The sequence below is a fragment of the Anastrepha ludens genome, chromosome 2, assembly GCF_028408465.1.
Source record: "Anastrepha ludens isolate Willacy chromosome 2, idAnaLude1.1, whole genome shotgun sequence".
Taxonomy (NCBI): domain Eukaryota; kingdom Metazoa; phylum Arthropoda; class Insecta; order Diptera; family Tephritidae; genus Anastrepha; species Anastrepha ludens.
Window position 1 is genome coordinate 111,146,914 of NC_071498.1, and position 23,935 is coordinate 111,170,848.

Genomic DNA, 23,935 nt, shown 5'->3' on the forward strand with positions numbered 1-23,935 from the left:
CAATTTTAAGACGTCTCCGAAAGGTTTTTATGAGGAACTTTTTCATGGCAGAAATACACTCGGAGATTTGTCATTGCCTGTTGAGGACCAACCGGTATTATAAAACACTTTTTTCTATTATTTGATGTTCATGCACGGAGATTCGCATCTAAGAACAATCGGCCACGGTAGACTGGGCTATTAAAATAAAATCCGTATTTGGCAAGTTCGGTAGGCTCTCCTTTAATAATTTTCTGTACCCTTGTGTCCCAGATCCCAACACTTCTACAACTTCTTTTATAGCCACAAAATTCTTATCGCAAGTGTTATTCGGTAAAGGATATCGATGGGCACATGATAGTCAACACGCTTTACTATACCAGCACTGCCACCTTTGTGATAGCTAAGATTTTTTATTCAAAGATAATTCGCAACCCCATTTCCGAGCTGCATATTAGAACTCTAATTCGGACGCCATTGCATTCTTGGACTGAATGCTTAACCAAGTCGACTCCCATTTTCATTAATCCCCAGCTTTCATTGAAGTCAAAACTAATTCATTGCTTGAGCGATCCATGGCAGGGTGGCTTTGGGTATGGCAATAAAATCCAAATACCCAATTAATTGATTAGTGAGTGATTTTAAACCACATTTAATTAATTTTGCGTTTAATGGCTGACTACCAAAGCGATTAATTTACCCAAGTGAATGTGGAGTGCATTTCAAGGCAACTGCAATGACAGTGCGCCTTCAATGCATATGTACTCGTACGTGCGTAGTTTACGCAATTCTGGCCTGATTATGCTGCTGCCGGTTCCCTTCAATGAGTTGGGAGAGATGTATAAAATGTTCGCCACTGCATGCCATCAATTTGAAAATGTTTTTTGATGCGTGCAAATGAGTTTATTTCGGTGGAAATTTAATTGGGTAGCAACGTTTTGCATTTCTGCTGCAAATATACTACTTAAAATTTGAAAAATTCGATAGGGGTCGCATTCAAACCCAGACTGAATTTGGTATCCAATGCTTCAGATGGAGGAATTAGGAACATTTTTATGCAACTTTGGGATTAGAATATTTTTTTTTTATTTTTCCAAAATTAATTATAAATTCAAATAGGAAGCGCGTGGTTAAAATGAGCGAAAAGAGTTGGTGTGGGATTTATGTGAACTGGCGTTTTTTGAGCTGATTTTAAGTGAACAGTGAGAGCCGCAGATATTATATTTAGAAATCGGAGACTGTCGTATCAGAAGAAAAATATTTATGGGCGGAAATTGATCTTTAATGGTGTACTCAAATTGCTTGACCAAAACTAGGAATCCACGATGCTCAGTATAAATATCAAAGTTTGAAGGATTCGAAAGTAGGCTTCTACTAATGATGAAAAATTTCATTCAATATCAATATTTGAAGCTTAAGTGTGTCTATACCAACTTACTTGGACGCTGCGGGTATCTAGATCAGACAACTTAGTAGTTCAATGAAAATATCTATTAGTTCGGGAAACAGAAATCCATTATTTTCTCGGTAGATGGCTGTAGTGATCGCTATCTCGTTAAGTATCGATCAAACAATTTGTTTCTGTTTTTTGTTTGTTCCATTCAGTTGTGAGGTGCAGGGTGTTCACAATGGAAGTCAACAAAGAGAAAACTCGGAAAATTTTACAGTTTTTTTTTTTATAAAGTCGCAAATGCAAGCCATCCCGCTAAAATTGTAAAAAAAACAGCTAATTACGTGCAATTTTGGTTTTGTCGGAACATATTTGAAGTTGACCGGCATGTTAGAAGTCGCAGCATTGTCCGGAAGCTATAGATCGACCATAAAACAGCTTGAAACCATTTCCGCAAAATAAAAAATAAAAGTAATGGATTTCTTGAAATATTTTGGAGTAATCCCCGATTGTAAGCTGCTTCGGAAATCACACGTTGAAACAAAGGCATCCAAAGCACTGGCAGCCTCCTGGAAGGGCAAAGGTGTCTTTGGCTGGATCTCCACAGCTATGATAGGACCTATTTCCACCTATGCATGAGTGGTCTGGGTGAGTAGACTCTCTTTCGTTGGAGTCAGGAGGACCTTATCGATTCTACAACGCACTGTGGCCATCTGTTGCACCGGAGCTTTTCCGACTACTTCAGCCCCGGCATTAGATGTTTTGGTTAGTCTACCACCGCTTGATCTTTTCATCCGAAGAGATGCCTTGAAGGCCGTCTGCATGTTAAAACACAATGGTAATTGGTACGGCCTCTGTCCGACATCGTACAACAGAGAAGGCATGGACTTCAATCCAACGATCCTCTCCATGCCCCTTAATCCCACACATTCAGGAGTCGCACTTGAAAATAGATACAGTGTGGTGCTGCCAGAGGCTCAATTGAGGTCAAACTCTGAAAATGAGCCCGGCAAACACGGATGGCTCCAGGACCGTGCACGGTTTCGACTCTGGTATCTTAGCGGAGTCCAGCGGGAAAAAACTACACTTTGCTCTTGAAATGTACACATCTGTATTTTAAGCGGAGGTGTATGCTATTCAAGAAGCAATGAACTTTGTTGTGGAAAACAGGTAGAGAGGCAGATTCATATGTATCTGCAGCCACAGCAAAGCGGCGCTCATGTCCTTAGACAGCCCTCTATCCACTTCGAGGGTGGTTGAGTCCTATAAAGCCAGGCTGAACTATGTCGGTAGACATAATATCATGATGCTAACATGGATCCCGGGACACGTGAGTATCGCGGGTAACAAGACCTCTGACTCTTTAGCTAGGATGGGCTCTGAAGCCAACTTCCTTGGCCCGGAGCCGTTCTGCTACTCCCTTCTGCTACGGTTAACAAACGGGTTACTTCAACCCACAAGCTAGCTTGTCAGTCTGAGAGAGGCTGAAGATGGACAAAACTGATGTTACCCGTTAATTCCGACCAACTGTCGCAGATCGTCCTGTCATTAAACACAAGGGACTGTAGGTAGCTGGCTGGACTGATCTATGGGCGAAGCAAATGGAAAAGGTAGGCATCTCAGACGGTGAACTCTGCCCAGCATGTGGAGAGGAGGATGAGACGCCGGGCCACCTTTTGTATGTCTGCCCAGCCTTCGCTCGAAACAGGCTTGGGGTCTTTGGCACTGATGTGTTAAGAAGCGACCTCCTTGGTACCACAAGATCTACTCAGATTTTTTCGGAGGTCGGGTAGATTTAATGAAAATTAAAAGGAGAACCCGAGTGCCGTACAATGGACTTAATGTTGTCTGAGTGATGTATGATATTTATTAATTTCTTTCGACAAAAACAAAAAAATGGAATTCTGTTTGCCCCAAACTAATATTTAAAGACAATTATTTTGAAGGGGTCAACTTTTATGAGACATTTTTTATTAAATTTAAATTTTTTAAGTTGTGTCAATTAAGGCGCTTATTTAGAGTATAAAGACATGCACATACATTTTTTTTAATTTAGTTAGTTGTAAGTTTGCAATTTTATTATATAATTTCAATATTTTCTAGTTTTAGCAGCCAGTTTGAAGACAAATTTTCGTGACTTCTAGAATAAAAAAAGAAATAAATAAATAACGAAATAAATACTTATACATTTTTGTATTTTTCATTTTATAATATTGGACTAATATTTATGTGCGAAATAAATTTGAAAAACACGCATTTAAAGTTAAGCAACAACAACTGAGCACGCAAGTCTTTCTGTGGCAAGAGTTCAAACAAACGACTTTGACTCAGTGCTTACTGCTCAGTGAATACTTAATTTTTTCATAAACAAAATCCAGACATTTTTATTCAGAAATGTTTGCAATGAAGTAACAAGAAATAAAAATGGCAAGACTGCAATTTGACTCTTCAGTTTTGCGCTTGCTAATTTCTACCAACTAACCATTTGCAATAAAAGCTCGCCACTTACGAATGTTGTTGCCCTACAGCGCCTGCTAAAATCCCCATCAACTCTACTTAAACAATACTGCTTATCTATCGACGAGTATGCGAGTCAGACAGCCATCATGAAAGCAAATTTATTTAAGCAGCTTGTTTGCTTTGCGGTCGCCATTATGTTGCACTTGCATTTGTGTATTTGTATGTTGAGTCAGTACGTCTAGGTATGATGGCAGCTTATTCGCTACAACCGTCAAATACTGATAAAACAAACCAACATTTTCAGGGAAATGCAACCACCGTTGCGCTTCCTCTTTGCTCCACGACCCACGTGCAGAAAGCGCTGCAGCAGCGATGCTACCTTTATGCGAGTAGTTGTAGTAGATCCTATTGCTGTTGCAGTTGCCGCCGTCGTGTTCGTCAACAAACCTTAAATATTAAATGAAGCGTTGATGTTAATTTTCTGATTAATTACCGCGATGTTATGTCTGTTTGTATAGCGCACACACTTATGTATGCATATAAGGCCATGTCAGCATACAAGTGTAAGTGCATATCATGTTTCTATAGTTGTTGTTGCTGTTATTATTATTGCATCATGCACTCGAGCAATGTTTGCACGGACGTGAGTATTTTCGTGTGTTGTCTGTTGGACTTGAGCTGGAGCAGCGCGCTGAGATGAGATGAAAAGCGCTTTGCTTTCACCACACTAATGTGAAGCAAATTGGCGTGTGTTTGTATGTGTGCGTTTGCCTACTTTTAGGCGCTGCAGCCGATACCCACACCTACACCTAACCTAATTACATGCAAACACGGCCAATGATGTTGGCCAATTACCAGATTTGTTCATGCATTCCAGGTTGAGTGAAGTATTTTCGATCGGCAGCGGAAAATTGTATTGGTGGTATGCTTCTGCGGCTGGAAGGGCTTTTACAAATGTATATGCTGAATGTTTATGTGCACACATACATACAAATTACTAGGCATAGCAATAGAAAAATAAAATGGAAAGTTATTCACACACACATACACACGCACCAGCTCACACCTCGCAAATATCGCTTTGGCACGTAAAGTCTATCACGTTGAGTCTATTTGGTCACACTTTGATTAGGGTTGACAGTTTTTCTTCGCCTTTCTTTTCCCCTAACGACGGTGTCACACTGCTACTGCTCAGCCGCTTTGTCACAAAGCCTTTTCCCGATTTGCCACGAATGAGTTGATTTGCGTCAATCCAATTTTGGGTGTATAGTTCTTATAAAACCTGAACGTCTGCCTGCCTGCCTGTCTATGCTGTATGCTTGGATGCGCAATGTAAAGTGGCTTAGCTGTCGCCTTGCAGCATAAAATGCTTGGCATGTACGTTGGGGTAGCAAAGGGTTACAAGACGCCTTTGGGCGCTTCATGTCAGATTGTCAGTTTGTTTTGGCATTTTAAATTGTTTTGTCGTGTAGTTAATTTGTTAACACGAAAAGTTTACGGCCAAAATTTTGCATTTCTTTTTCATAGGTAAGTGAGTTGCCGATCAGTCTACTAAGTAATTATGTATTACTGTTGTCGCGCTTGTTAGGTGGATTAGCGGTCTTAGAGGAGACTAATTTTTGAGGGCAATTTACTTTAAAGGGGTTTATGATGGTGTTTTATTTTTTAATTTGACACGGTAAAGGCATTACTTTTGGGTTTGCGTGTTTTAGAAGGTTGCCATTAAGTTTCTGGCGAAACAGATCGGCCAAACAACCAATGAAGAGCATAAGTGCCACTTTTATATAATAAAAGTTTTCAGGTATTTAAAAATTAATACTAAGTAAGACGGGTTAAATGTAATGAAGAGAAAATAATCCGTAATGTTTCGTTTCTTCTGATTTCAAATTACGATAAAAAACCTCACCACCGTTTTCGGTTATATATCGTGGCATTTATTTTTTGTATATGCTATCCGGCATACAGGTTTATCCCCCGCGGCTACAAATTACATGGTTCGATAAGTCCAATAAATACGACCAGGCCGATCATGCGTCAGCCACGTTAACAGTGAAGCAATCTGTAGAGTGGCAAACCCCTCTCTGTCTAATCGTCAACTTTCAACTTTCAATCTGTAGTGCTGTAAAGCAGTCCAAGCTACGCTTATTAAGCTCATAGCAGCTCTGTACACTAACACAAGTTGCCGTGTGAGGCAAAAAAAAGGGCTGAGTAATCCAATAAACTCGCGACTTTCGTTCGACAAGACTGTATGTTGTCACCACTCCTTTTTAGCATTGTCCAGCACATTGTGTTGTGAGCAAAGCAACGCACGAAACTATGGCTTCACATGGGAACTGAATTGACGCCTCAAAGATCACGATTATTTTGACGACATATGCCTTATGACACACACCTTTACTAATATGTCGAAAAAACTAACACTAGTAAAAGAAACAGGCCTTAAAATAAATATCGGTAAATCCAAGGTACTGCATACATACAAATTTAAAGCGAAAGTACTGAGTTTGAAAAAGTTAGCTCATTTTGCTACTTGGGTAGCTTTATATCTTCAAGCGGTGGTACAGAAGAAGATATTACGTATTACGTATTACGGATATTAAGTGATTGTGAACCGTTGCCTCCGTACAGTACTTCGCATCTTCTGGCCCAACACCATATCCAACCAAAACTTATGGGCTACGATGAATCAAACTACAATGCGAATGGAAATATTCCAAAGATATGGGGGTGGCTTGGACACATTTTAAAAAGAGATCCGAGCGACATTACCCGTAATACGATTGATAGGAACCCGCAAGGTAGCCGACGCAGAGGCAGACCATCACTAACCTGAAGAAGAACCTTAGAAATGGAAATAGCAAGGACAAATAAAAGTGGAAAGGAACTAAAGTAGCTGGCGTCCGACAAATGCTAAAGGAGGAAGCTTGTTGTGGCCCTTTGTGTCCTCGACACAGTTTGTCAATCTCAGCTGTAAAGCCGTAGTTATCGATATCGGTAGTTCTCATGGAGCTAAAAACCAAGTCGAATTTCAATATTACACAAGTAAATATGACAGTCTGAAAGCATATTTTTGGCACACTAACAGTTTAAAAAAATCAATGGCAACAAACTTCGTGTTGCTGCCTTAAAAAAAGAAAGCGAAGGAACAAAAAATCTGTTGGGAGTTTAAACTAGAAATTTCTTAATAAGGATTGCTTATTAGGGTGGAATGATAGTAAAAATCATAGATCCCTACAATTGGGGTATAAATTATAAATAAAAAGACTGGAAGTAAATGTTTCAGAAAATAATAATTAAGCCATTAGTTCGCGGACTAAATTATTTCATCATTTTGGTCCATACCAGTATACTTATATATGTATATGTGTATAATAGGTGGATGCACCTTTTATTGGTAAGCGGTTAGTGGAAACAGTAGTGTGGTCAAATGAAAGCACATTTAATTTTTACTGCAAAGGCTGACATCCCATATATTCGTCGCGGGAACGCTTTAAAGAAAACTGTGTGTCGAGAACGGTTAAACATCCTTAAAGCCAAATGGTCTGGGCATGATTTTCTTTATAAATGCAGGGTCTTTTACTCTTTGCCGCTGGAATGATGAACACCCAAAATTATGGAGAGGTTGTATTCTATTTTATCGTTCCCGTCGTAGAAGCCCATATCAGCGGCTCCAATCGGTCAATTTTTATACTGCATTTAATCAACGATATATTCCCTTGATTCTGGTTGAGAAAGTGTTTTCCAAAATGGCGTCATCGTTTCTTACAAGTGCAAAAATGCTTGCAGATTTCAGAATAACGCAATTAACGTGTCCAGGAAATTCTCCCGATTGAGCATCTATGGCGCACGATGAAAAAGAACAGAAAGTGGCTCAACATAGACCAAACTCTAAGGCAGAACTGAAAAAAGTGCTTACAAAGTATGAGAACAGGAAATTCCAAACGACATTCTTGAAAACATCGTTTCTTCAATGCCTGCAAACAGTCTGTGTCAGAAAAAAGGAACCGCGATTATTCATAAACTATAAAAGATATTTAAATTTTTTTTTACATGAAAGTACAGTAGGTTCTGTTTTTATGCGGTAGATACGTTCCGCAAGAAACAGCATAAAAAAAAACAGCATAAAAAAAGCTACCAGTTCTATAGTAAAACTATAGATACGTTTCAAATGCTAAAACCGCATAAATCTGAAATAATGTAATAAAATCGCACAAACAAAAAATTGTATTTTTGAAAATTATATCTTTATTTAAGAAACGTCAGAATCGAAAAGTAAATTTAAGTCAGAAATAGAATCAGACAATACCCACATGTTGCGCGTTCCTTTAGGATTTGGCGTAAAATCACTTTCGTCCCTTTAGGAAATGTATTCGTCTGATCTAGATAGTTATGCAGGCGGTTCCATACTTGTAGGGTTAGCATTTCTGATGTAATCTGTGATGAGTTTTTGCTTAGCTGGTTTAGAATCTTGTTTATATGTACAATTCCCGATGCATTTTGTAATTTAAAAAAAAAAACCGCACTGTTTCAAAACCGCATAAAAAAAAGCCGCATAAAAACAGAACCTACTGTATTTACAAAACTACGAGTCGCACTTACTCAATAAGCCGAGTAGTCTCCAACGTTGCCGAGTATAGCCTACCAACTTCTCGGTATGCTTTGAACCAACTTTTCTGCGTAGCGCGGCGACAAAGTGAACCAGATTTTGTAAACTTGACACACGAGTTGCCTTAAATTGTGGACTGGCTTTACGGCAAGATGCGTTTTCTCAATTCCCCACACGTTTGCAATGGGGTTGGCGTATGGGGATTGGGAAGGGCAATCTATTGCTGTGACGCCATTTTCTTGTTTTGTTATTTCTCAATGTGTTTTTCTGAGAGCAGTGGTTTTGATGATGTGGGACGGTAGGATATGTTCGCCTCCTTCAGTCGACGTTCGATGGTGTTGATATTCACATCTTATTTCCTTTTAGCAAAAATTGTGCGTGCTAGGCGTAGTAGCAAAGAAGGGTCCCGCTAAAAACTTGGACAATCACTTTACCCCCCTTTTTTGTCTTCACTCGCTTCAAGCCGTGCTCGGTAAAGTCATCAACATTTTTGTATATACCGCTGATTCCACATCACAACAATTTTTATTGATTTTTTAATCACCTTTGCAGCCGCGGCGTAAAATAATTTTGACCCTTTCGTGCATAAAAATACCGCCTCGAAACGCTTCGCGTACTTCTCACTCATTTTTGTTTGGTTGTGTTTACGGGAAAGTTTCGAACGACACTAACCTGATTTAGCACTGGCGTCGCAGACCTTGAGTGGGACTATGACGCAGCCAAAAGCAGAACGAAATATAGCTTGAAGTTACAAGAAAAAAACCGGTTCTTTTTTTCTGACATAGACTGTATTGGAGCATTTATAGTACCGAAATATTTATCAATTTTTTATATCGAAAACAAACCCAAAACTTACTAAGATGTTGAAAAAATTTGAATACATAATAAAAATTCGTATCTTCATATAACGAAAAACTTATCTTCATAGTTAAAAATTAATAATTTTTGCTGAAAAATGTTTATTTATGAAGCATTATTTTCTATTTTGTAGATGTCTTCATTTTCAGAAAGATTTGGTAGGTAAAAAAGCGGTGAAGTTTGCGTGGCCGCGAGTGTAGCTGCCGATATGTAAATGCGCGCCGTTAGAAAAAATGATATTGACTTCTTTTCAAGAAATTCGCTGTTTGGGGGCTACATAACCTTGATTTTGGAGATAAGTTTGGAATATTTCTCAACGCCGTTCAAGCGTAAAAGTGCTATTACTTTCCAAATACCGTATGACGCAAAAAAAAGACACTGCATGAAATACTTTTTATAGAGTTTAGAGTAAGTTTTTTAATCTTTATTTAAGTTTATTCAATTATTGAATTTCTTGACCTACACTCTACTTACTAGGTGGCCCCTAAGTTTTGTTAAGTCGTTATCGAGTTGCACGTATGTACCCAAAAGTAGGCTTGGCACAGTTAAATTTTTTTCAAATTTTAATTGCGTTGATTTTTTGAGCTCATCGTCTGTTTCAGAAGTGAGGATTTTTTGTATTTATAAGAAAGGTAGGTACCACATTTTTTTTCGGTTTTGAAAATTACCATCATAAAAAGGTATTACATGAAACTGTTGTTAATAAATAAAATCATCTCGCTGATATCATTCCTTTTGAGTTTGAGTCCCACTTAAAATTGCTGCTTTTGAATCTACGAACTATTCGTCTTTCTTAATCAATAATCACCCCCATTATTGGCGCAATCGATTCAAAACACAAATACAAAGCAGTGTATGTATATAATTACAGGTATATTCAGCTTATTGTAATTATACTTAAGAATCTGATACATTTTCAAATTAATCGCAAATAATTTTCTCATATTACGGCGCGCAAGTGCCTCTATCTCTTCTAAGTTATTAGACGAGCAAATGTAATCACCTTTGTGCCTCTTGTAAGCTAAATATGAAATTAATTATAATAATGCCTGCACATGCTTGAGTTGGATAAATATCGGCGTATGTGTGTATGTGAGGAAATTTGTTATCAATTTAGTACTTTTGTTTGTAAACAATACGCAATGCTGGCATATTGCATAATATTGCGCAAAGCAAGGAGACTGCGATATTTGTTAATCACATACACACACACGCACACGCGCGTGTAAAGTGAACAGTTAGCAACCCTGATTGGCAATAATTTTTGTTACGAAAGTATCGATGATTTGTGATTAATTGAAAGACACACAAACGGAAGTGCTCAAATCCACTTGATGAGCAAACGGCAACACCCACTCATCCATAAGGACACACATATGTGTCTACATACAGTGAGTGTCACTGAAAATCGTACTGCTATTTTGGCCGTGCTTGCAATAATTTTTTTTTTGTTTTTTGAGAAAAAATAAATAAAGTTTCTATTCCAACAAAAACAGTATAGATCGCGGAGAAACACGTTTTAAAAACTAAAAAAAATCGTTAGAATGCGGTAATGCTTTTTTTTATTAATTCATTGAAAAAAATGTGGGTTATATTCAATAAAAACAATATAAATCGTGTGCAAAAACTTTATGAAAATTTACACAAACTAGGATCGCCCGTACGTCGAAATTTCGAGGTTATTCGACGTTATATAAATACGGAGAGCAAAATTTAGTCATACCTTTTTTTTATTATTTATAGTCATAGAAAAAAGTTGAAACATTACCTATATTAAGCGGTCCTATATTTGTGTATTTCAAATATCATACAATAATTTTTTTTTATTCATGAATTGGAAGCATTTAATTTCATTTATTACGGCAAAAAAATTTTTTTTTTTGAAAAACCATAATAAAAAACAATCATTAATTAATCCATGACCATTATAATTTCTAAATCAAATTTATAATATTATTAATTAACAATATATAAGTTTCCAGTTGTTTCATCAACTTTTATATCATGATATATATATATAATATCATGAGACATATTATAACATGATATATCATAATACAGGTAAAATAGTGTGATTAATTTCACCTGCACCTATTCACTTATGCATTTATTTTAATACATTGTGCAAATCGTCTCCACATATGCTATTCATTAGTATATGCTTCAACTTTTTTCTCTGACTATAAATACTAGAAAAAGGTACGACAAAATTTTGCTCTCCGTATTAATATATATATAGATTAATATTTTAAGTTCTCATTGGCTTTGCTACAGATTCCCTTCGTTTTCATTACCCCATGACCGCATACCGCTCTAGATGTTTTTTGTCTTCATCTTTCGTCTCTGATATTTTTCAAGGTGTTGAGAATTGACCCTCCCCTCTGGATCAAATTGAACTTAATACCTCCTCTGGAGCGCTTCGTAATTTAGATTTTTTTCCCTGCAGAAGTCTGCATGCAAGAAATACACCCGTCATGAGAGCTCTAAATTGAATTCAATACTATCAGGTCAGTGCATAAGTTCGTGCGTTTTTTAAAGGTGGTTTCAAAATTAATAAAAAAGATGTTTAAAGTATTTATTAATCAATAATATATTTTCCTGCATTATTTACAATGTCTTCCCAACGTTTAGGCAAATTTGTAATTCCCTGCTCAATAAATTGTTTGTCCTTGGAGCTAAAATACGCTCCGATATCCCTTGTTATAGCTTCTTTGAGGAGTAGTTCTTGTTATTCATATGGGATTGAAGCCCACGGAAAAGAGTTTAATCACAAGGTGCAATATCCGGAGAGTATGGTGGATGCGGCATTAGTTCCCATCCGAACTCGTTCAGCTTGCCTAATGTTTGCCTTGCGGTATGAGGTCTTGCGCTGTCGTGGTGAAACAAATCTTTGCATCTATTCCCTAAAGACGGTCGATTTTTGTTAAGTGCCTCATTCAGGTTTGATAGCTGATGGGAATAATAATCAGCAGTTATCGTCTGGTTTGGTTCCAGAAGTTCATAATTAACAATACCGGCCATATGCCACCAAATAGACAGAATAATCTTCTTGGGCTGAAGCCCATCTTTAGAGGTCGGTCCTGGTGTTTCATCTTTATGCAACCATTGCCGTTTGCGAACAGGATTATTGTAAAGGACCCATTTTTTATCACCAGTAACAATACGGTTCAAAAACCTTTCATTTTCAAGTCGTTGCAGCAGCTGAGAGCACACATTCACTGTCTGCTGAAGGTTGGCGACGGAAAGTCTATGCGGAACCCATTTTCTCAGCTTTGAAACCTTTCCCAACTAAACCAGGTGCCTGTGAACTATTCCATGCGATGAATTTAACCTCTGAGCTATCATATCGACTCCACGAGTTCGAGCAAGGCGTCGGAGTTAAAGACTTCATAAATGCAAGTGCATCATCATCAACATTTTTCCTCTACCTCCTGATGAGCATAGGGCTATGGTAAAACATCTGAACCAAGTTCGATTTTTTGCTAACTCCTTTATCTGTTTATCTGGCTTGTTAAAATGCGTCAAATAGTTGTCTGAAAATTTCGAATTCCATTTTATAGATTTTCACCGATGACTTCTCATTATTTTAAATAAAATCACTCGATGTATTCTAGGATTTTATGTTGAAGCCTGGCCTTTTATTGTCACTAAGCGTTTCTCCACGGAAACAGATTGGAGTCTTTACTGACAGTCAGGCTGCACTAAAGGTTGTGGAGAACGCAAAGCAAACCTAAAAGGTTGTTCAATAATGTAAGAAGAAGTTTACTTCTAGAAGAAGCTTAAGCAAGACAGAATAAGCTTGTAGTAATATGGGTTCCAGAGCACTACGGTGTTCAAAGGAATGAAATTCCCGATGAATTGCCCAATGAATTGCCCAATTGGATCTACGGTTATCCCACAGGAACCAGAATCAGTTCTGCAGGAATCACTAAGCGGATCAGGAATTATGCATGGAATATTCAATAAGAGCGATGGTCCAGCCAAAACGCTGCATAACTGCAGAAATTTTCGAATTTTCTTTTATGGTAAAACTTGGAACATCTTGTTCGATTGATGGTAGGTATAATTACAGGACACAATTCATGCATATCACCACCAATGGAATCATTGAGGACCCGATTTGTCTATCTTGATTAAAGGAGGCGAATAGCGCTGAACATTTTCTATGTGAGAGTCCTGCATTTGCGGGGTTTGGATGTCTTGCGAACGAGTAAAATTCGTTCTCTCAAACTGGAGGATATTTTCAGATCTACCAAATAATCTGGAAAATTCTCACAGGTCTATCCACCTCTACGTCTTTATTCTATCCTATCTTTTCCTTCTTTCCTTTCCTGCTTGACTATCTACACTTTCACTTTTCAGAGCTTTAAATAAAATGGACTTTTTAGCCTAAGTGTTTTAGGTGTTACCGAATCTCTCGGTGCTTCTTGGCTCGACTTTTCAAATATCAATTTCAAGCGATCATAAGCAACCCTCATCATATCATCACTTTTTGAAGCACTTTGCGCTTTACGGTAAGAGGTTTACCAAGTTTAAAATATTTGGTGGTAGCTCTTTACTAGTGTGGGTATTTTTATGAAAATGTAAACTATTGTACATATATTTTTTCAATAAATAAACAAAAACAGTAATATTTGAAAGCATGCCAAATATTGTATTCGAACACACTGTGCCTACACACATATATACATACATATGTACATGCACACACACAAGTCACACATGCAAACATGCTGCTAAGAGCAGTGAGCGAGGTGTGGGAGCGGATGAGCATTTTAATTGAATTTTGATTGGCACATTCTGGTATAGCGAATGATTTCGAAAAGTAACTGTTATGGATGCGCACTGCTGCAAACACTCACACCCTTGGCATTACACCTAAATAAACATGGATGTTCTTATGTAGCAACAGATAGCAGAATAGCACTTCACTTGCACACATGCGAGTGTTTACCATATACAAAAACACGCAAACTCCCATGCACTAACTAAATACGTATGTAGGTGTGCGCGTGTGCGTGTGGCTGTGCATTTGCTTGTATTGGCTTTTCCAATTAATTCTGTAATGCTGAAGCTGTTGCTCTCACTCCTATTTGTTTCACCAGCATTGAGACTGTTTTCTTAGTTTTTGTTTTTGTTTTTGCTGTCGGTACACTTTTATGTTATTGTTGTCATTGAGCAATGCGTCGGTGATTGATTTCATCAAATGACTATTTCGAATTGCGGCATTTTACCTTCATCAAACACTGCGCCACCAAGGCCGGCCAGGAAATGGCCGGTAGCAGACAAACGTACATCTCCGCCACCCCGCGCAAAAGTTTGTGTTGCAACAGTGCGAAAGGTCTGGAGTGGGCGGTAAGTGGCGTAAATGATTGATGGTTTCAAATGCTAAATGCCTTTCAAAATGTTAATTCTCTCGTTTATACGATTTGCAGCGATTTTTAGGCCTTTTTAAATCTTTTCCACTGATTTTCCTTTATTCATCTTACATTTGCTGTGCCCTTTTTATATGAAATACTCGTTTTACGCTATAGTATATCTTATTTTGTTTTTGTCTTCTGTCTGTATTTTACAGCTCACGACCTCAATGACATGGATCAGGATGACATGTGTGATGATGGCATGAGCAGTGACATTGATGACCACGCCAGCGAGACGGATTCAAAGAAGGGTGGCAGTCGTAACGGAGATGGCAAATCACAAGGTGGTAGTGGTGGCGGCTCTAAGCCAAGGCGTGCACGTACCGCCTTCACCTATGAACAGCTGGTATCGTTGGAGAATAAATTCAAGACGACGCGTTATTTGAGCGTTTGCGAGCGTCTTAATTTAGCGCTGAGTCTCAGCCTCACCGAAACGCAGGTGGGTACAAAAAACAGAGTATGCGAAGCAAAAACGGAAAGAAGTGAAAAGAAAATTAATATATCTTTATACGTATTATTTATATAAGTACTGGTATATAGTTGTGATGATTACGCTTCAGAATTAGAGCCAAAAAATTGTTAACCCACACAAGACAAAGTCTTTCAGTTAAGCCATGCACTTGTAGATTCATGGATTTATACCCAAAAACATGTTGTTCAAGTATTAAATATTTCAAGATGCCTCGAACGTCAGTTATTTTGTAAAAGAAAGTTAATATGGCAAACAGTTTTGGCAGTTATCGAGCAACGTTCCTCAGTTGAGATGCGGAACAAAGTCACGTCAATCAGTTGTTCCTTTTCTAGCCGGAAATTCAAGATGGCTGACGGATATATATTTTTTGCAAAATCTAAAGGGTGACGTCGGAATTCAATCGGAACTAGTGTTTTTAAATTTTAGGTGGTGAATCCAACTATTCTATAGTATGTACCTAACCCTTTTTCTACTCACCACAAAATGAGCTCACAACAATGTTCGAATAGTAATTAAGTCAGTCAATCACGGTTTAATTTTTTAGTCCCGAGATTCCTGAGATTTGAAATTTGATTTGAGACTTGAAATTATTATTTACTTCTTCGATGTTGCAAAACTTCATTTGGTTCGACGTGCATGTTACTATTTGTGGGAAATAATAATGTAAGTGGCCACTGTAGAGTCTTCACCTGTCTCCTATCGAGAACGCGCGTCGAGAAATGTCTATTGCACTGCTTCAGATATGCGTGAAGGATTAGCAGATTTAAAAAATTGCCGGTTTCGACATTGGTTAAGTTTTATTACATATGAATGAATGTTAGACGGTAGTGAATTATATTCAACGCAGGGTTAGGTTAGGTATATGTGACTAACCTGTATAATAGGACTATGAATAAGTTCGTTTCGGTTTTACAACAGATGGCGTAACTTGATTATTATTCCATCGATCCACATTTCCAAACATTCATTGGAGAGCTACTGTCGTAAGGCACAAACGTCAGTATAAGTTTTTTATTTGAAGCGTAAACAACAATATTTTTACCACACTTGAAAATGTCGAATTTCGTGCCAAATAATGTGTTTTTGCGGGGAATTCTTCTTCATTATTTTAATATGAAGAAAAAAGCAGCCGAAAGTCATCGTATCTTGGTGGAAGTTTATGGTGAGCATGCTCTATCTGAGCGAACGTGCCAGAAGTGGTTTGCACGCTTTAAAAGTGGTGATTTTGGCTTGGAAGACGAAGAACGCGAGGGTGCGCCGCCAAAGTTCATGGATACCGAATTGGAGGAATTGCTCGATCAAGATCCGGCTCAAACGCAAGAAGAGGTTGCAAAAACTTTGGGAGTTGATCAATCAACCATTTCCAAACGTTTAAAAGCCATGGGAATGATCCGAAAGGTAGGCCATTGGGTGCCGTATGAATTGAAGCCAAGAGACGTTGAACGCCGTTTTATGGCATGCGAACAACTGCTTCAACGGCACAAAAGAAAGGGTTTTTTGCATCGAATTGTGACTGGCGATGAAAAGTGGGTCCATTACGACAATCCAAAACGTCGGGCAACGTATGGATACCCTGGCCATGCTTCAACATCGACGTCGGCGCAGAATATTCATGGCCTGAAGGTTATGCTGTGTATCTGGTGGGACCAGCTGGGTGTTGTGTATTATGAGCTACTGAAACCGAATGAAACGATTACGGGGGATGTCTACCGACGACAATTGATGCGTTTGAGCCGAGCACTGCGAGAAAAACGGCCGCAATACGCCGATAGACACGACAAAGTTATTTTGCAACATGACAATGCTCGGCCACATGTTGCACAAGTGGTCAAAACATACTTAGAAACGCTCAAATGGGATGTCCTACCCCACCCGCCGTATAGTCCAGACCTTGCGCCATCCGATTACTATCTCTTCCGATCGATGCAACATGGCCTGGCTGACCAGCACTTCCGTAATTACGATGAAGTCAAAAAATGGATCGATTCGTAGATTGCGGCAAAACCGACCGAATTTTTCACAAAGGGAATCCGTGAATTGCCAGAAAGATGGGAAAAAGTAGTAGTAAGCGATGGAGAATATTTTGAATATTAAATTTGTAACCATTTTACGTCAATAAAGTTTCAAATTTCGAAAAAAAACCGCACGAACTTATTCATAGTCCTATTATATTACAAAGGTCCAGTGTTTTTGTTTCGTATTCCACACAGTTGATGATACATGTCTTGGCGAGTTTTAATAAACAACTTAAACTTTAGTCAGCAATATCCTGCAGAGATAAGAAGTATACCGATCCCAGGCAGTTGTAACGAGTTCTGCTTAAAGCAGAGCAATGACAAAGGAGGTGTTCTAACGCTCCCATTTCTTCTTCAGATAGTTTACACGCGTTGTTTTGGACCAATCCCATTTAAGCTTGAAGTTGAAATTTGAATTGGTCGGACCAAGGAGCACCAAGAGATTTGGTGACTCCTAAGACACTCAGGCTAAAAAGTCCATTGTATTTAGAGCTCTGTAAAGTGGGTAGATAGTCAAGGGGGAAAGGCGAAAAGCATCAGAGAAAGAGATAGGAAAGCATAGAGACAGAGACAGAAGTAGTTAGTTCTGTACGAATTTTCCAGATTGTTTGGTAAATCTGTAAATATCCTCCAGTTTTAGAGAACGAATATTACTCTTTCGCAAGGCATCCGAACCCAGCAAATGCAGGATATTCACCGAGAAAATGTTCAGTGCTATTCGCCTCCTCCAAGCAAAACAGGCACATTGGGTTCTCAATGAATCCAATGGTGGTCATATGCTGACCAAATGGGTTGTGTCCAGTAATAATATCGACCATCTACCGAACGTCTTTCCTCCCAAGTTTTAGAAGACAGTTTTCTGTTCGGACTTGTCACAAAACACTTTGCAGTTCTGCAGCGTTCTAGACCGGACTATCGTTCTTTATGTAAATTGCATACATAATCGCTGATCCAATTCATGATTCCTGAGGAACTGATTCCGATTATTGGCTCTGGCCCTTGTGAGAGAACCGCTGATCCACGGTTGGCCATTCAAGCTTAGTAATATGGACATTAATTCCAATACTTTACATTCCATTCTTGGGAGTAATAGAATAAATTTGATTATTTTCGTATTGCAAGCTCGTAACATTATTTTGGCAGTCCTCAGTCGAGGCTGAAGCTTCCCATATAGACTGTGCTTTCAGAGTTAGTTCCTCGTCTATTTCCGACTTGAAAACTGAAGGCGAGAGTGATATTTGTTCGACGTACTCAACCTAGGCAAGCGAGTGCCTACCTTAGCAAACTCGTCAACTTTCTCATTGCCCTCTATTCCCTTGTGATCTCGTACCCAATAAATTGTAACTAGTCTATTCTTCTAGTGCTTATCCATTTTGGATCTACAGTGTTGCATGCATTTCGACCTAGTCATTACAGCCATTATTTCTTTAACAGCAGCTTGACTATCGATGAAGATGTTTGGGCGAGTGTCAAGCGGAATAAATTCCAACGCTAACTCAGTTGCTTCGGTTACAGCATAGACCTCAGCTTGAAATATGCTGCAGTGATTAGGAGGCTTGAAAGACTTTTGAAGATCAAACTGCGGACAGAAGACAGCCGCTCCTACTCCTTTCGTCATTTTGGATCCATCTGAAAAAAATCGTAAAGGTGGTGATCGGATTCTGAACCCTTCTGCCAGCCACTAAGTTCTATTAGAAAATCAAGTGTCTTGCCAAAGTTTACTAGAGGAATAACGTAGTCTGTCCTTCCGTTTATGTCCTGTATGTTACTGTGACCCAAAAGCATTTTTGAGAATTGTCCAGTCATCCTCAGTCTTAGTGCAGATCTTTTGGCTGTGTTTCTTTCTATTGTCGCTGTTGGAATTGTACTCATAGCACCGGTTACACATACTAGTATTCCTGCAATCCTTGGCGCACGTTCTGATCTTTTAACGTACGTCATCTTATCACACGCCGTCCACAGCGCGAACCATAGAGCATTATTGGCCTAATAACCTCGTAGTATATCCAATGTGTGAGTCGAGAGGATAAGCCCCAAGTCTTACCGAGCATTTTCCTGCATGCATATAAGTCTTTGCTACAGCTTCCGCATTAAATCTCCATGAAATTTTACTCTCTACAATAACTTCTAAGTATCTTGTCGATGAATGCTCGTAACTATGGTCAATTTTCTGAGATGGATTCATATTTCTCTCTTAATATAAATATTTTATTAATGTTTTTTTGTGGCATTAATTATTTTGCCTGAAACTGTAGACTACATTTGTTAGTTTGATGTACATTAGGGCGGGTCGATTTAAAAATCGCTCAATGCTCTGTGAAAATCGTATTCTAGGGATGAAAATAAGAAACTTTGCCGAAGGAACCATACCTCTAAAACGAATTCTGATGTCCCATACAATCATTTCAAAATATCACCATTTTTGGCCTTTACATGAGAAAATAAACTAAAAAGTTCGACCCAAATTGGGGGACATCAGAATTCGTTTTAGAGGTATGGTTCCTTCGGCAAAGTTTCTTATTTTGGTCCCTAGAATATGATTTTCACAGAGCAATGGGCGATTTTTTTGCCTCCCCACAAATCGACCCGGCCTAATGTACATTTTCATAAAATAAAATGCTTTATCTGAATTATACAAACGCAATTTTTTGTTCTTTGACAACCCTATTTTGCTACTACTGCATAATTTAAACGGGTGAAAATAAGTTTTACACTCACGAATTTGCACACAGCTAAATATAGTTGGTTGTGGTTTCAAGTCTCTAACCATTTATTTAACCTTTCAAAATATTAGGACATATTACAATATGACACTTTGTGAAACACCTAATCATTTCTATCTGATAGCACTCAATTTATTTCTATCGCTAAACTCGCTAAATTGAAAACTTACGTGCGTGGGCTATTCTGAGTAAAAAATTAGGACTCAACGCGCCAAACCTTTTGTTCATGGTACGCATTTTTCTGTGCTATCAACGGTCTATTACGCAGATCTACTCGTATTTACTGTAATTTACTGTTTGTCAGCGCGTTCGTTTTCAATGGATTTACATTAGCGCACAAAAAGATTTTAAATTTGTATTTTATACCTGTAAAAATTCAAATTAAAAAAATTCCAATAACGAAACTTTTCCGTGGCTTTAAAATATTGTAATAGAAAAGGACATTAGTTCTCAGATTTGTTCTTGTTGATGCCGACATTCGATGTCCTAGTGAGAATATTATATCAAATTCAAAGGTTTTTCTAGAACAAAATATCAAAAAAAAGTTGAGTAATTTATCTTCTTATTTTACAGCGTAGTTAACTAGTCACCCACCTTAGTTAACTAACAGATAAAATCACCTTCAAAACTTCAAAACATACATTTCACGCTTCTAATCTCAATCACTCGCTTCACTTTCAGGTTAAAATCTGGTTTCAAAATCGACGCACCAAATGGAAGAAACAAAACCCAGGCATGGATGTGAATAGTCCGACGATTCCACCACCACCGGGTGCGGCAGGTTTCGGACCCGGCGCCTATGCCAGCAGTCTGCTTTACACGCATGCCGTGCCCTATCCACCCTATGGACCCTACTTCCATCCACTTGGCGCACACCATCTCAGTCATTCGCACTCATAAAATTGCAAGATGCAACAGCGATTGTTGCAAATATTAGAAATGCGAAAATATCAAAAACGTGAAGAACATAAAACGGGTACCGACGGAATGCTGAACAAATAATGAAGAAAGCATGCATGAAGGAGAGGAGAAGCACGGAAGAAGAATAATGGCTAAAATGTGATTTTTGGGAAAAAGTTATAGTGGCGCAAAATTAATCATCCTATCGGAAGATTTATAACTTGTGCAAATGGGTCAAACATATTTGACACTTGTGAACTAGACAGCTGCAGCCAGACAAACAGATAAGCAATAGAGCGCGTAAAGGACAAAATAGAGATGCCCATCACTCGAAATATTTTTTTTATTTAATAAAAAAGGTATTTAAAAACCTAATTGGATGATTAATTTTGTGCCACCTTGTGTAAGTATGTACATGCGTGCTTATCTCTACCGTTGCTGCTTTGGATTGTTATAGCTTGAGAAATTTTTGTGAAACTGACCCTTAAGGCTTCACGGTGCTGTCAATTAAATGCATTCGCACACAAGCATACCTACGTGAACGTTGCAATTGTAAATATTCGAATATGTTGGGAATTTGTTTTCATGCTTGATTTGATATTTTAACTTAGGTCATAAAGTGAATATTTGAAGTTTCTGGTATCCTAGTCAATTAATTCTATGGATAAGTGTGCACAATAATTGAATGATGTATATATTAAAATATGTATAAGTGAATATATGTACATATATTTATGTATGTAATTGTAAGTAATTATCCTGTATTTATGTAGATATGTAAAATCTAATGTTAATTAATAGCACTTAGTGAGAGACTCTGCTTTCTATTCTAAGGCTTGCCAAACAAATTATGCCAAAAACGAAAAATATTAATTTACTGACTGCAATTATTTTAAAACTAAGCCAAAGAAAATCAAAATTATGATAACAAAATTAAAGATAAAATATGTAAGAATGCCGTATAAATTACATTGGAGTTTTATTTACTATTGGGAAGCTGCTACATAATATTTCTCAATATTGAGCAGCAAATGATACAACTAAACTGAAACTTAACTGAGGATACCCACAGGCATTTTCACAGCTCACTGCAGATTGCGCCGTCACCCGCTCTGAATTGGGATATAGTTCACTGACTCCCATCGTTTCGGGGACTCCAACACACTTTCTTCTCGAATATGATGCTATAGCGCGGAAAATGTTGAGACATCTCAGCCAATTGCAGCGAGAAAAAGGCGCATACGCTCAGCCCAATCCAATTCTATCTTAAATTTATTAAGGGAACAGGCCTTGGATGAAGTACTGTCATGAATAGAGCGCGCAAAAGACCATGAAGCTGAAGTACAAACCTCAATTTCATTCATTTATTCATTCAAAGCAAGCTCCGGTAATGTTCACGGGACGATAAACTTAAGACTAAATAGAACAGGTTTGTTTTTGTCTCTTTACACTAGTAAAAGTTGACCTCAGTGGAAGTTGTTGGCGATAAAAGTGGTTAGCGTGGACGTAAATTTAAAAATAATTCGGATTTACCAAAATTCAGAAAAACTATCAGGTGAGCAACTAAGTTCCCGTTGTTTGTCAATAGATGCCGCCAGCAATGTGTGCTAGTCGATTTCGATCGAATCAAGCTTAAACATATGGTAAACAAACTGCTTTGACATTAGTGATTTTATTTTGGTATCATATACTTTTGGTTTTGTGAAAATTTCTGATTTTGTGCCGAATAATCGTCATTTGCAGGAAGTGTTGATTTTCTTTTTTCATTCGAAAAAAACGGCGGCTGAAGCGCATCGGGAGCTACAAAAAGTTTATGGAGATGCTGTTTTAAGTGAAACAACGTGCCGAGATTGGTTCCGTCGCTTCAAAGATGGTGATTTTAATGGTGACGACCGTCCGCGTGAAGGTAGACCAAAAACCTTCGAAGACGCTGAATTGGAGGCATTGCTCAATGAGGATCCGTGTTAAACGCAAAAAGAGCTATCTTCAGTATTAGGAGTTACCCGCCAATCTATTTCCAAGTGATTGCGTGCTTTGGGAATGATTCAGAAACAGGGGACTTGGGTTCCTTATGAGTTAAAACCAAAGGATGTTGAACGTCGTTTTTTCGCCTGTGAACAACTACTCCAGCGGCAAAAAGTGAAGGGTTTTCTTCATCGCATCGTGACGGGTGATGAAAAATGGATTCATTACAGCAATCTAAAGGAAATAAAGTCATGGAGACTGCCCGGTCATGCTTTCATGTCGTCACCTCGGACGAATATTCATGCTGCGAAGGTTATGCTATGTATTTGGTGGGACCAAGTTGGTGTTATTTGTTATGAACTGTTAAAACCAAGCGAAACCATCACTAGGGATACATGTCGACTTCAATTGATACGATTGAGCCGAGCACTGCACGAGAAGCGGCTACAATAATACCCAAAGCCGTTAAAACCTACCTGGAAACACTGAAATGGGAAATCCTACCCCACCCGCCATATTCTCCAGATATTGCGCCGTCGGATTATCACCTGTTTCGATCGATGGCACATAGTCTATCTGACCAGCAGTTCCATTTCCGCTTTTCCTGAGAGAATGAATCAATAAGACACGAAAGGTCGGAGAAAATTCGGTGAAGAATCGCAAACTTCAGTAATTTGAGAAACAAAATTTTATTTAAAAAATGGTTTACCGCTGGAGTTCCCTAACGGTCCTGACGTTCTTTAACTCAAGCAAGGCTTTATTACAAATATATTAGATTCTGTAACAAACACAAAATTTTATTATTCTATGTAGGCTCTGAACATAGTCCATCGATTATTGTCATTTATTGCGATCAAACAAAATTTTATTTAAAAAATGGTTTACCGCTGGAGTTCCCTAACGGTCCTGACGTTCTTTGACTCAAGCAAGGCTTTATTACAAATAGATTCTGTAACAAACACAAAATTTTATTATTCTATGTAGGCTCTGAACATAGTCCATCGATTATTGTCATTTATTGCGATCAACCCGCAGAAACTCTAGCACACCTTCTTCTCGAATGCATCGCTATAGCGAGAAGAAGGAATAGACATCTCGACGTGGACGGCCAGAAAAAACTGACAACCAACCTAGCTTCACCTTAGGT

At 38.3% G+C, this 23,935-nt stretch overlaps 1 protein-coding gene across 1 annotated transcript in view; it reads left to right on the forward strand.

Moving 5' to 3' along the window:
- Nucleotides 1-21,776, forward strand: part of LOC128855098 (homeobox protein slou) — a 58,930-nt gene extending 37,154 nt beyond the window's left edge. Inside the window, exons 3-4 of the mRNA XM_054089725.1 lie at nucleotides 14,869-15,152; nucleotides 20,605-21,776. Coding sequence (XP_053945700.1) covers nucleotides 14,869-15,152; nucleotides 20,605-20,823 — 503 coding nt within the window. The 3' untranslated portion in view covers nucleotides 20,824-21,776. The remainder of the gene's footprint in view (nucleotides 1-14,868; nucleotides 15,153-20,604) is intronic.
- The last annotated feature ends 2,159 nt before the right edge of the window (nucleotides 21,777-23,935 follow it).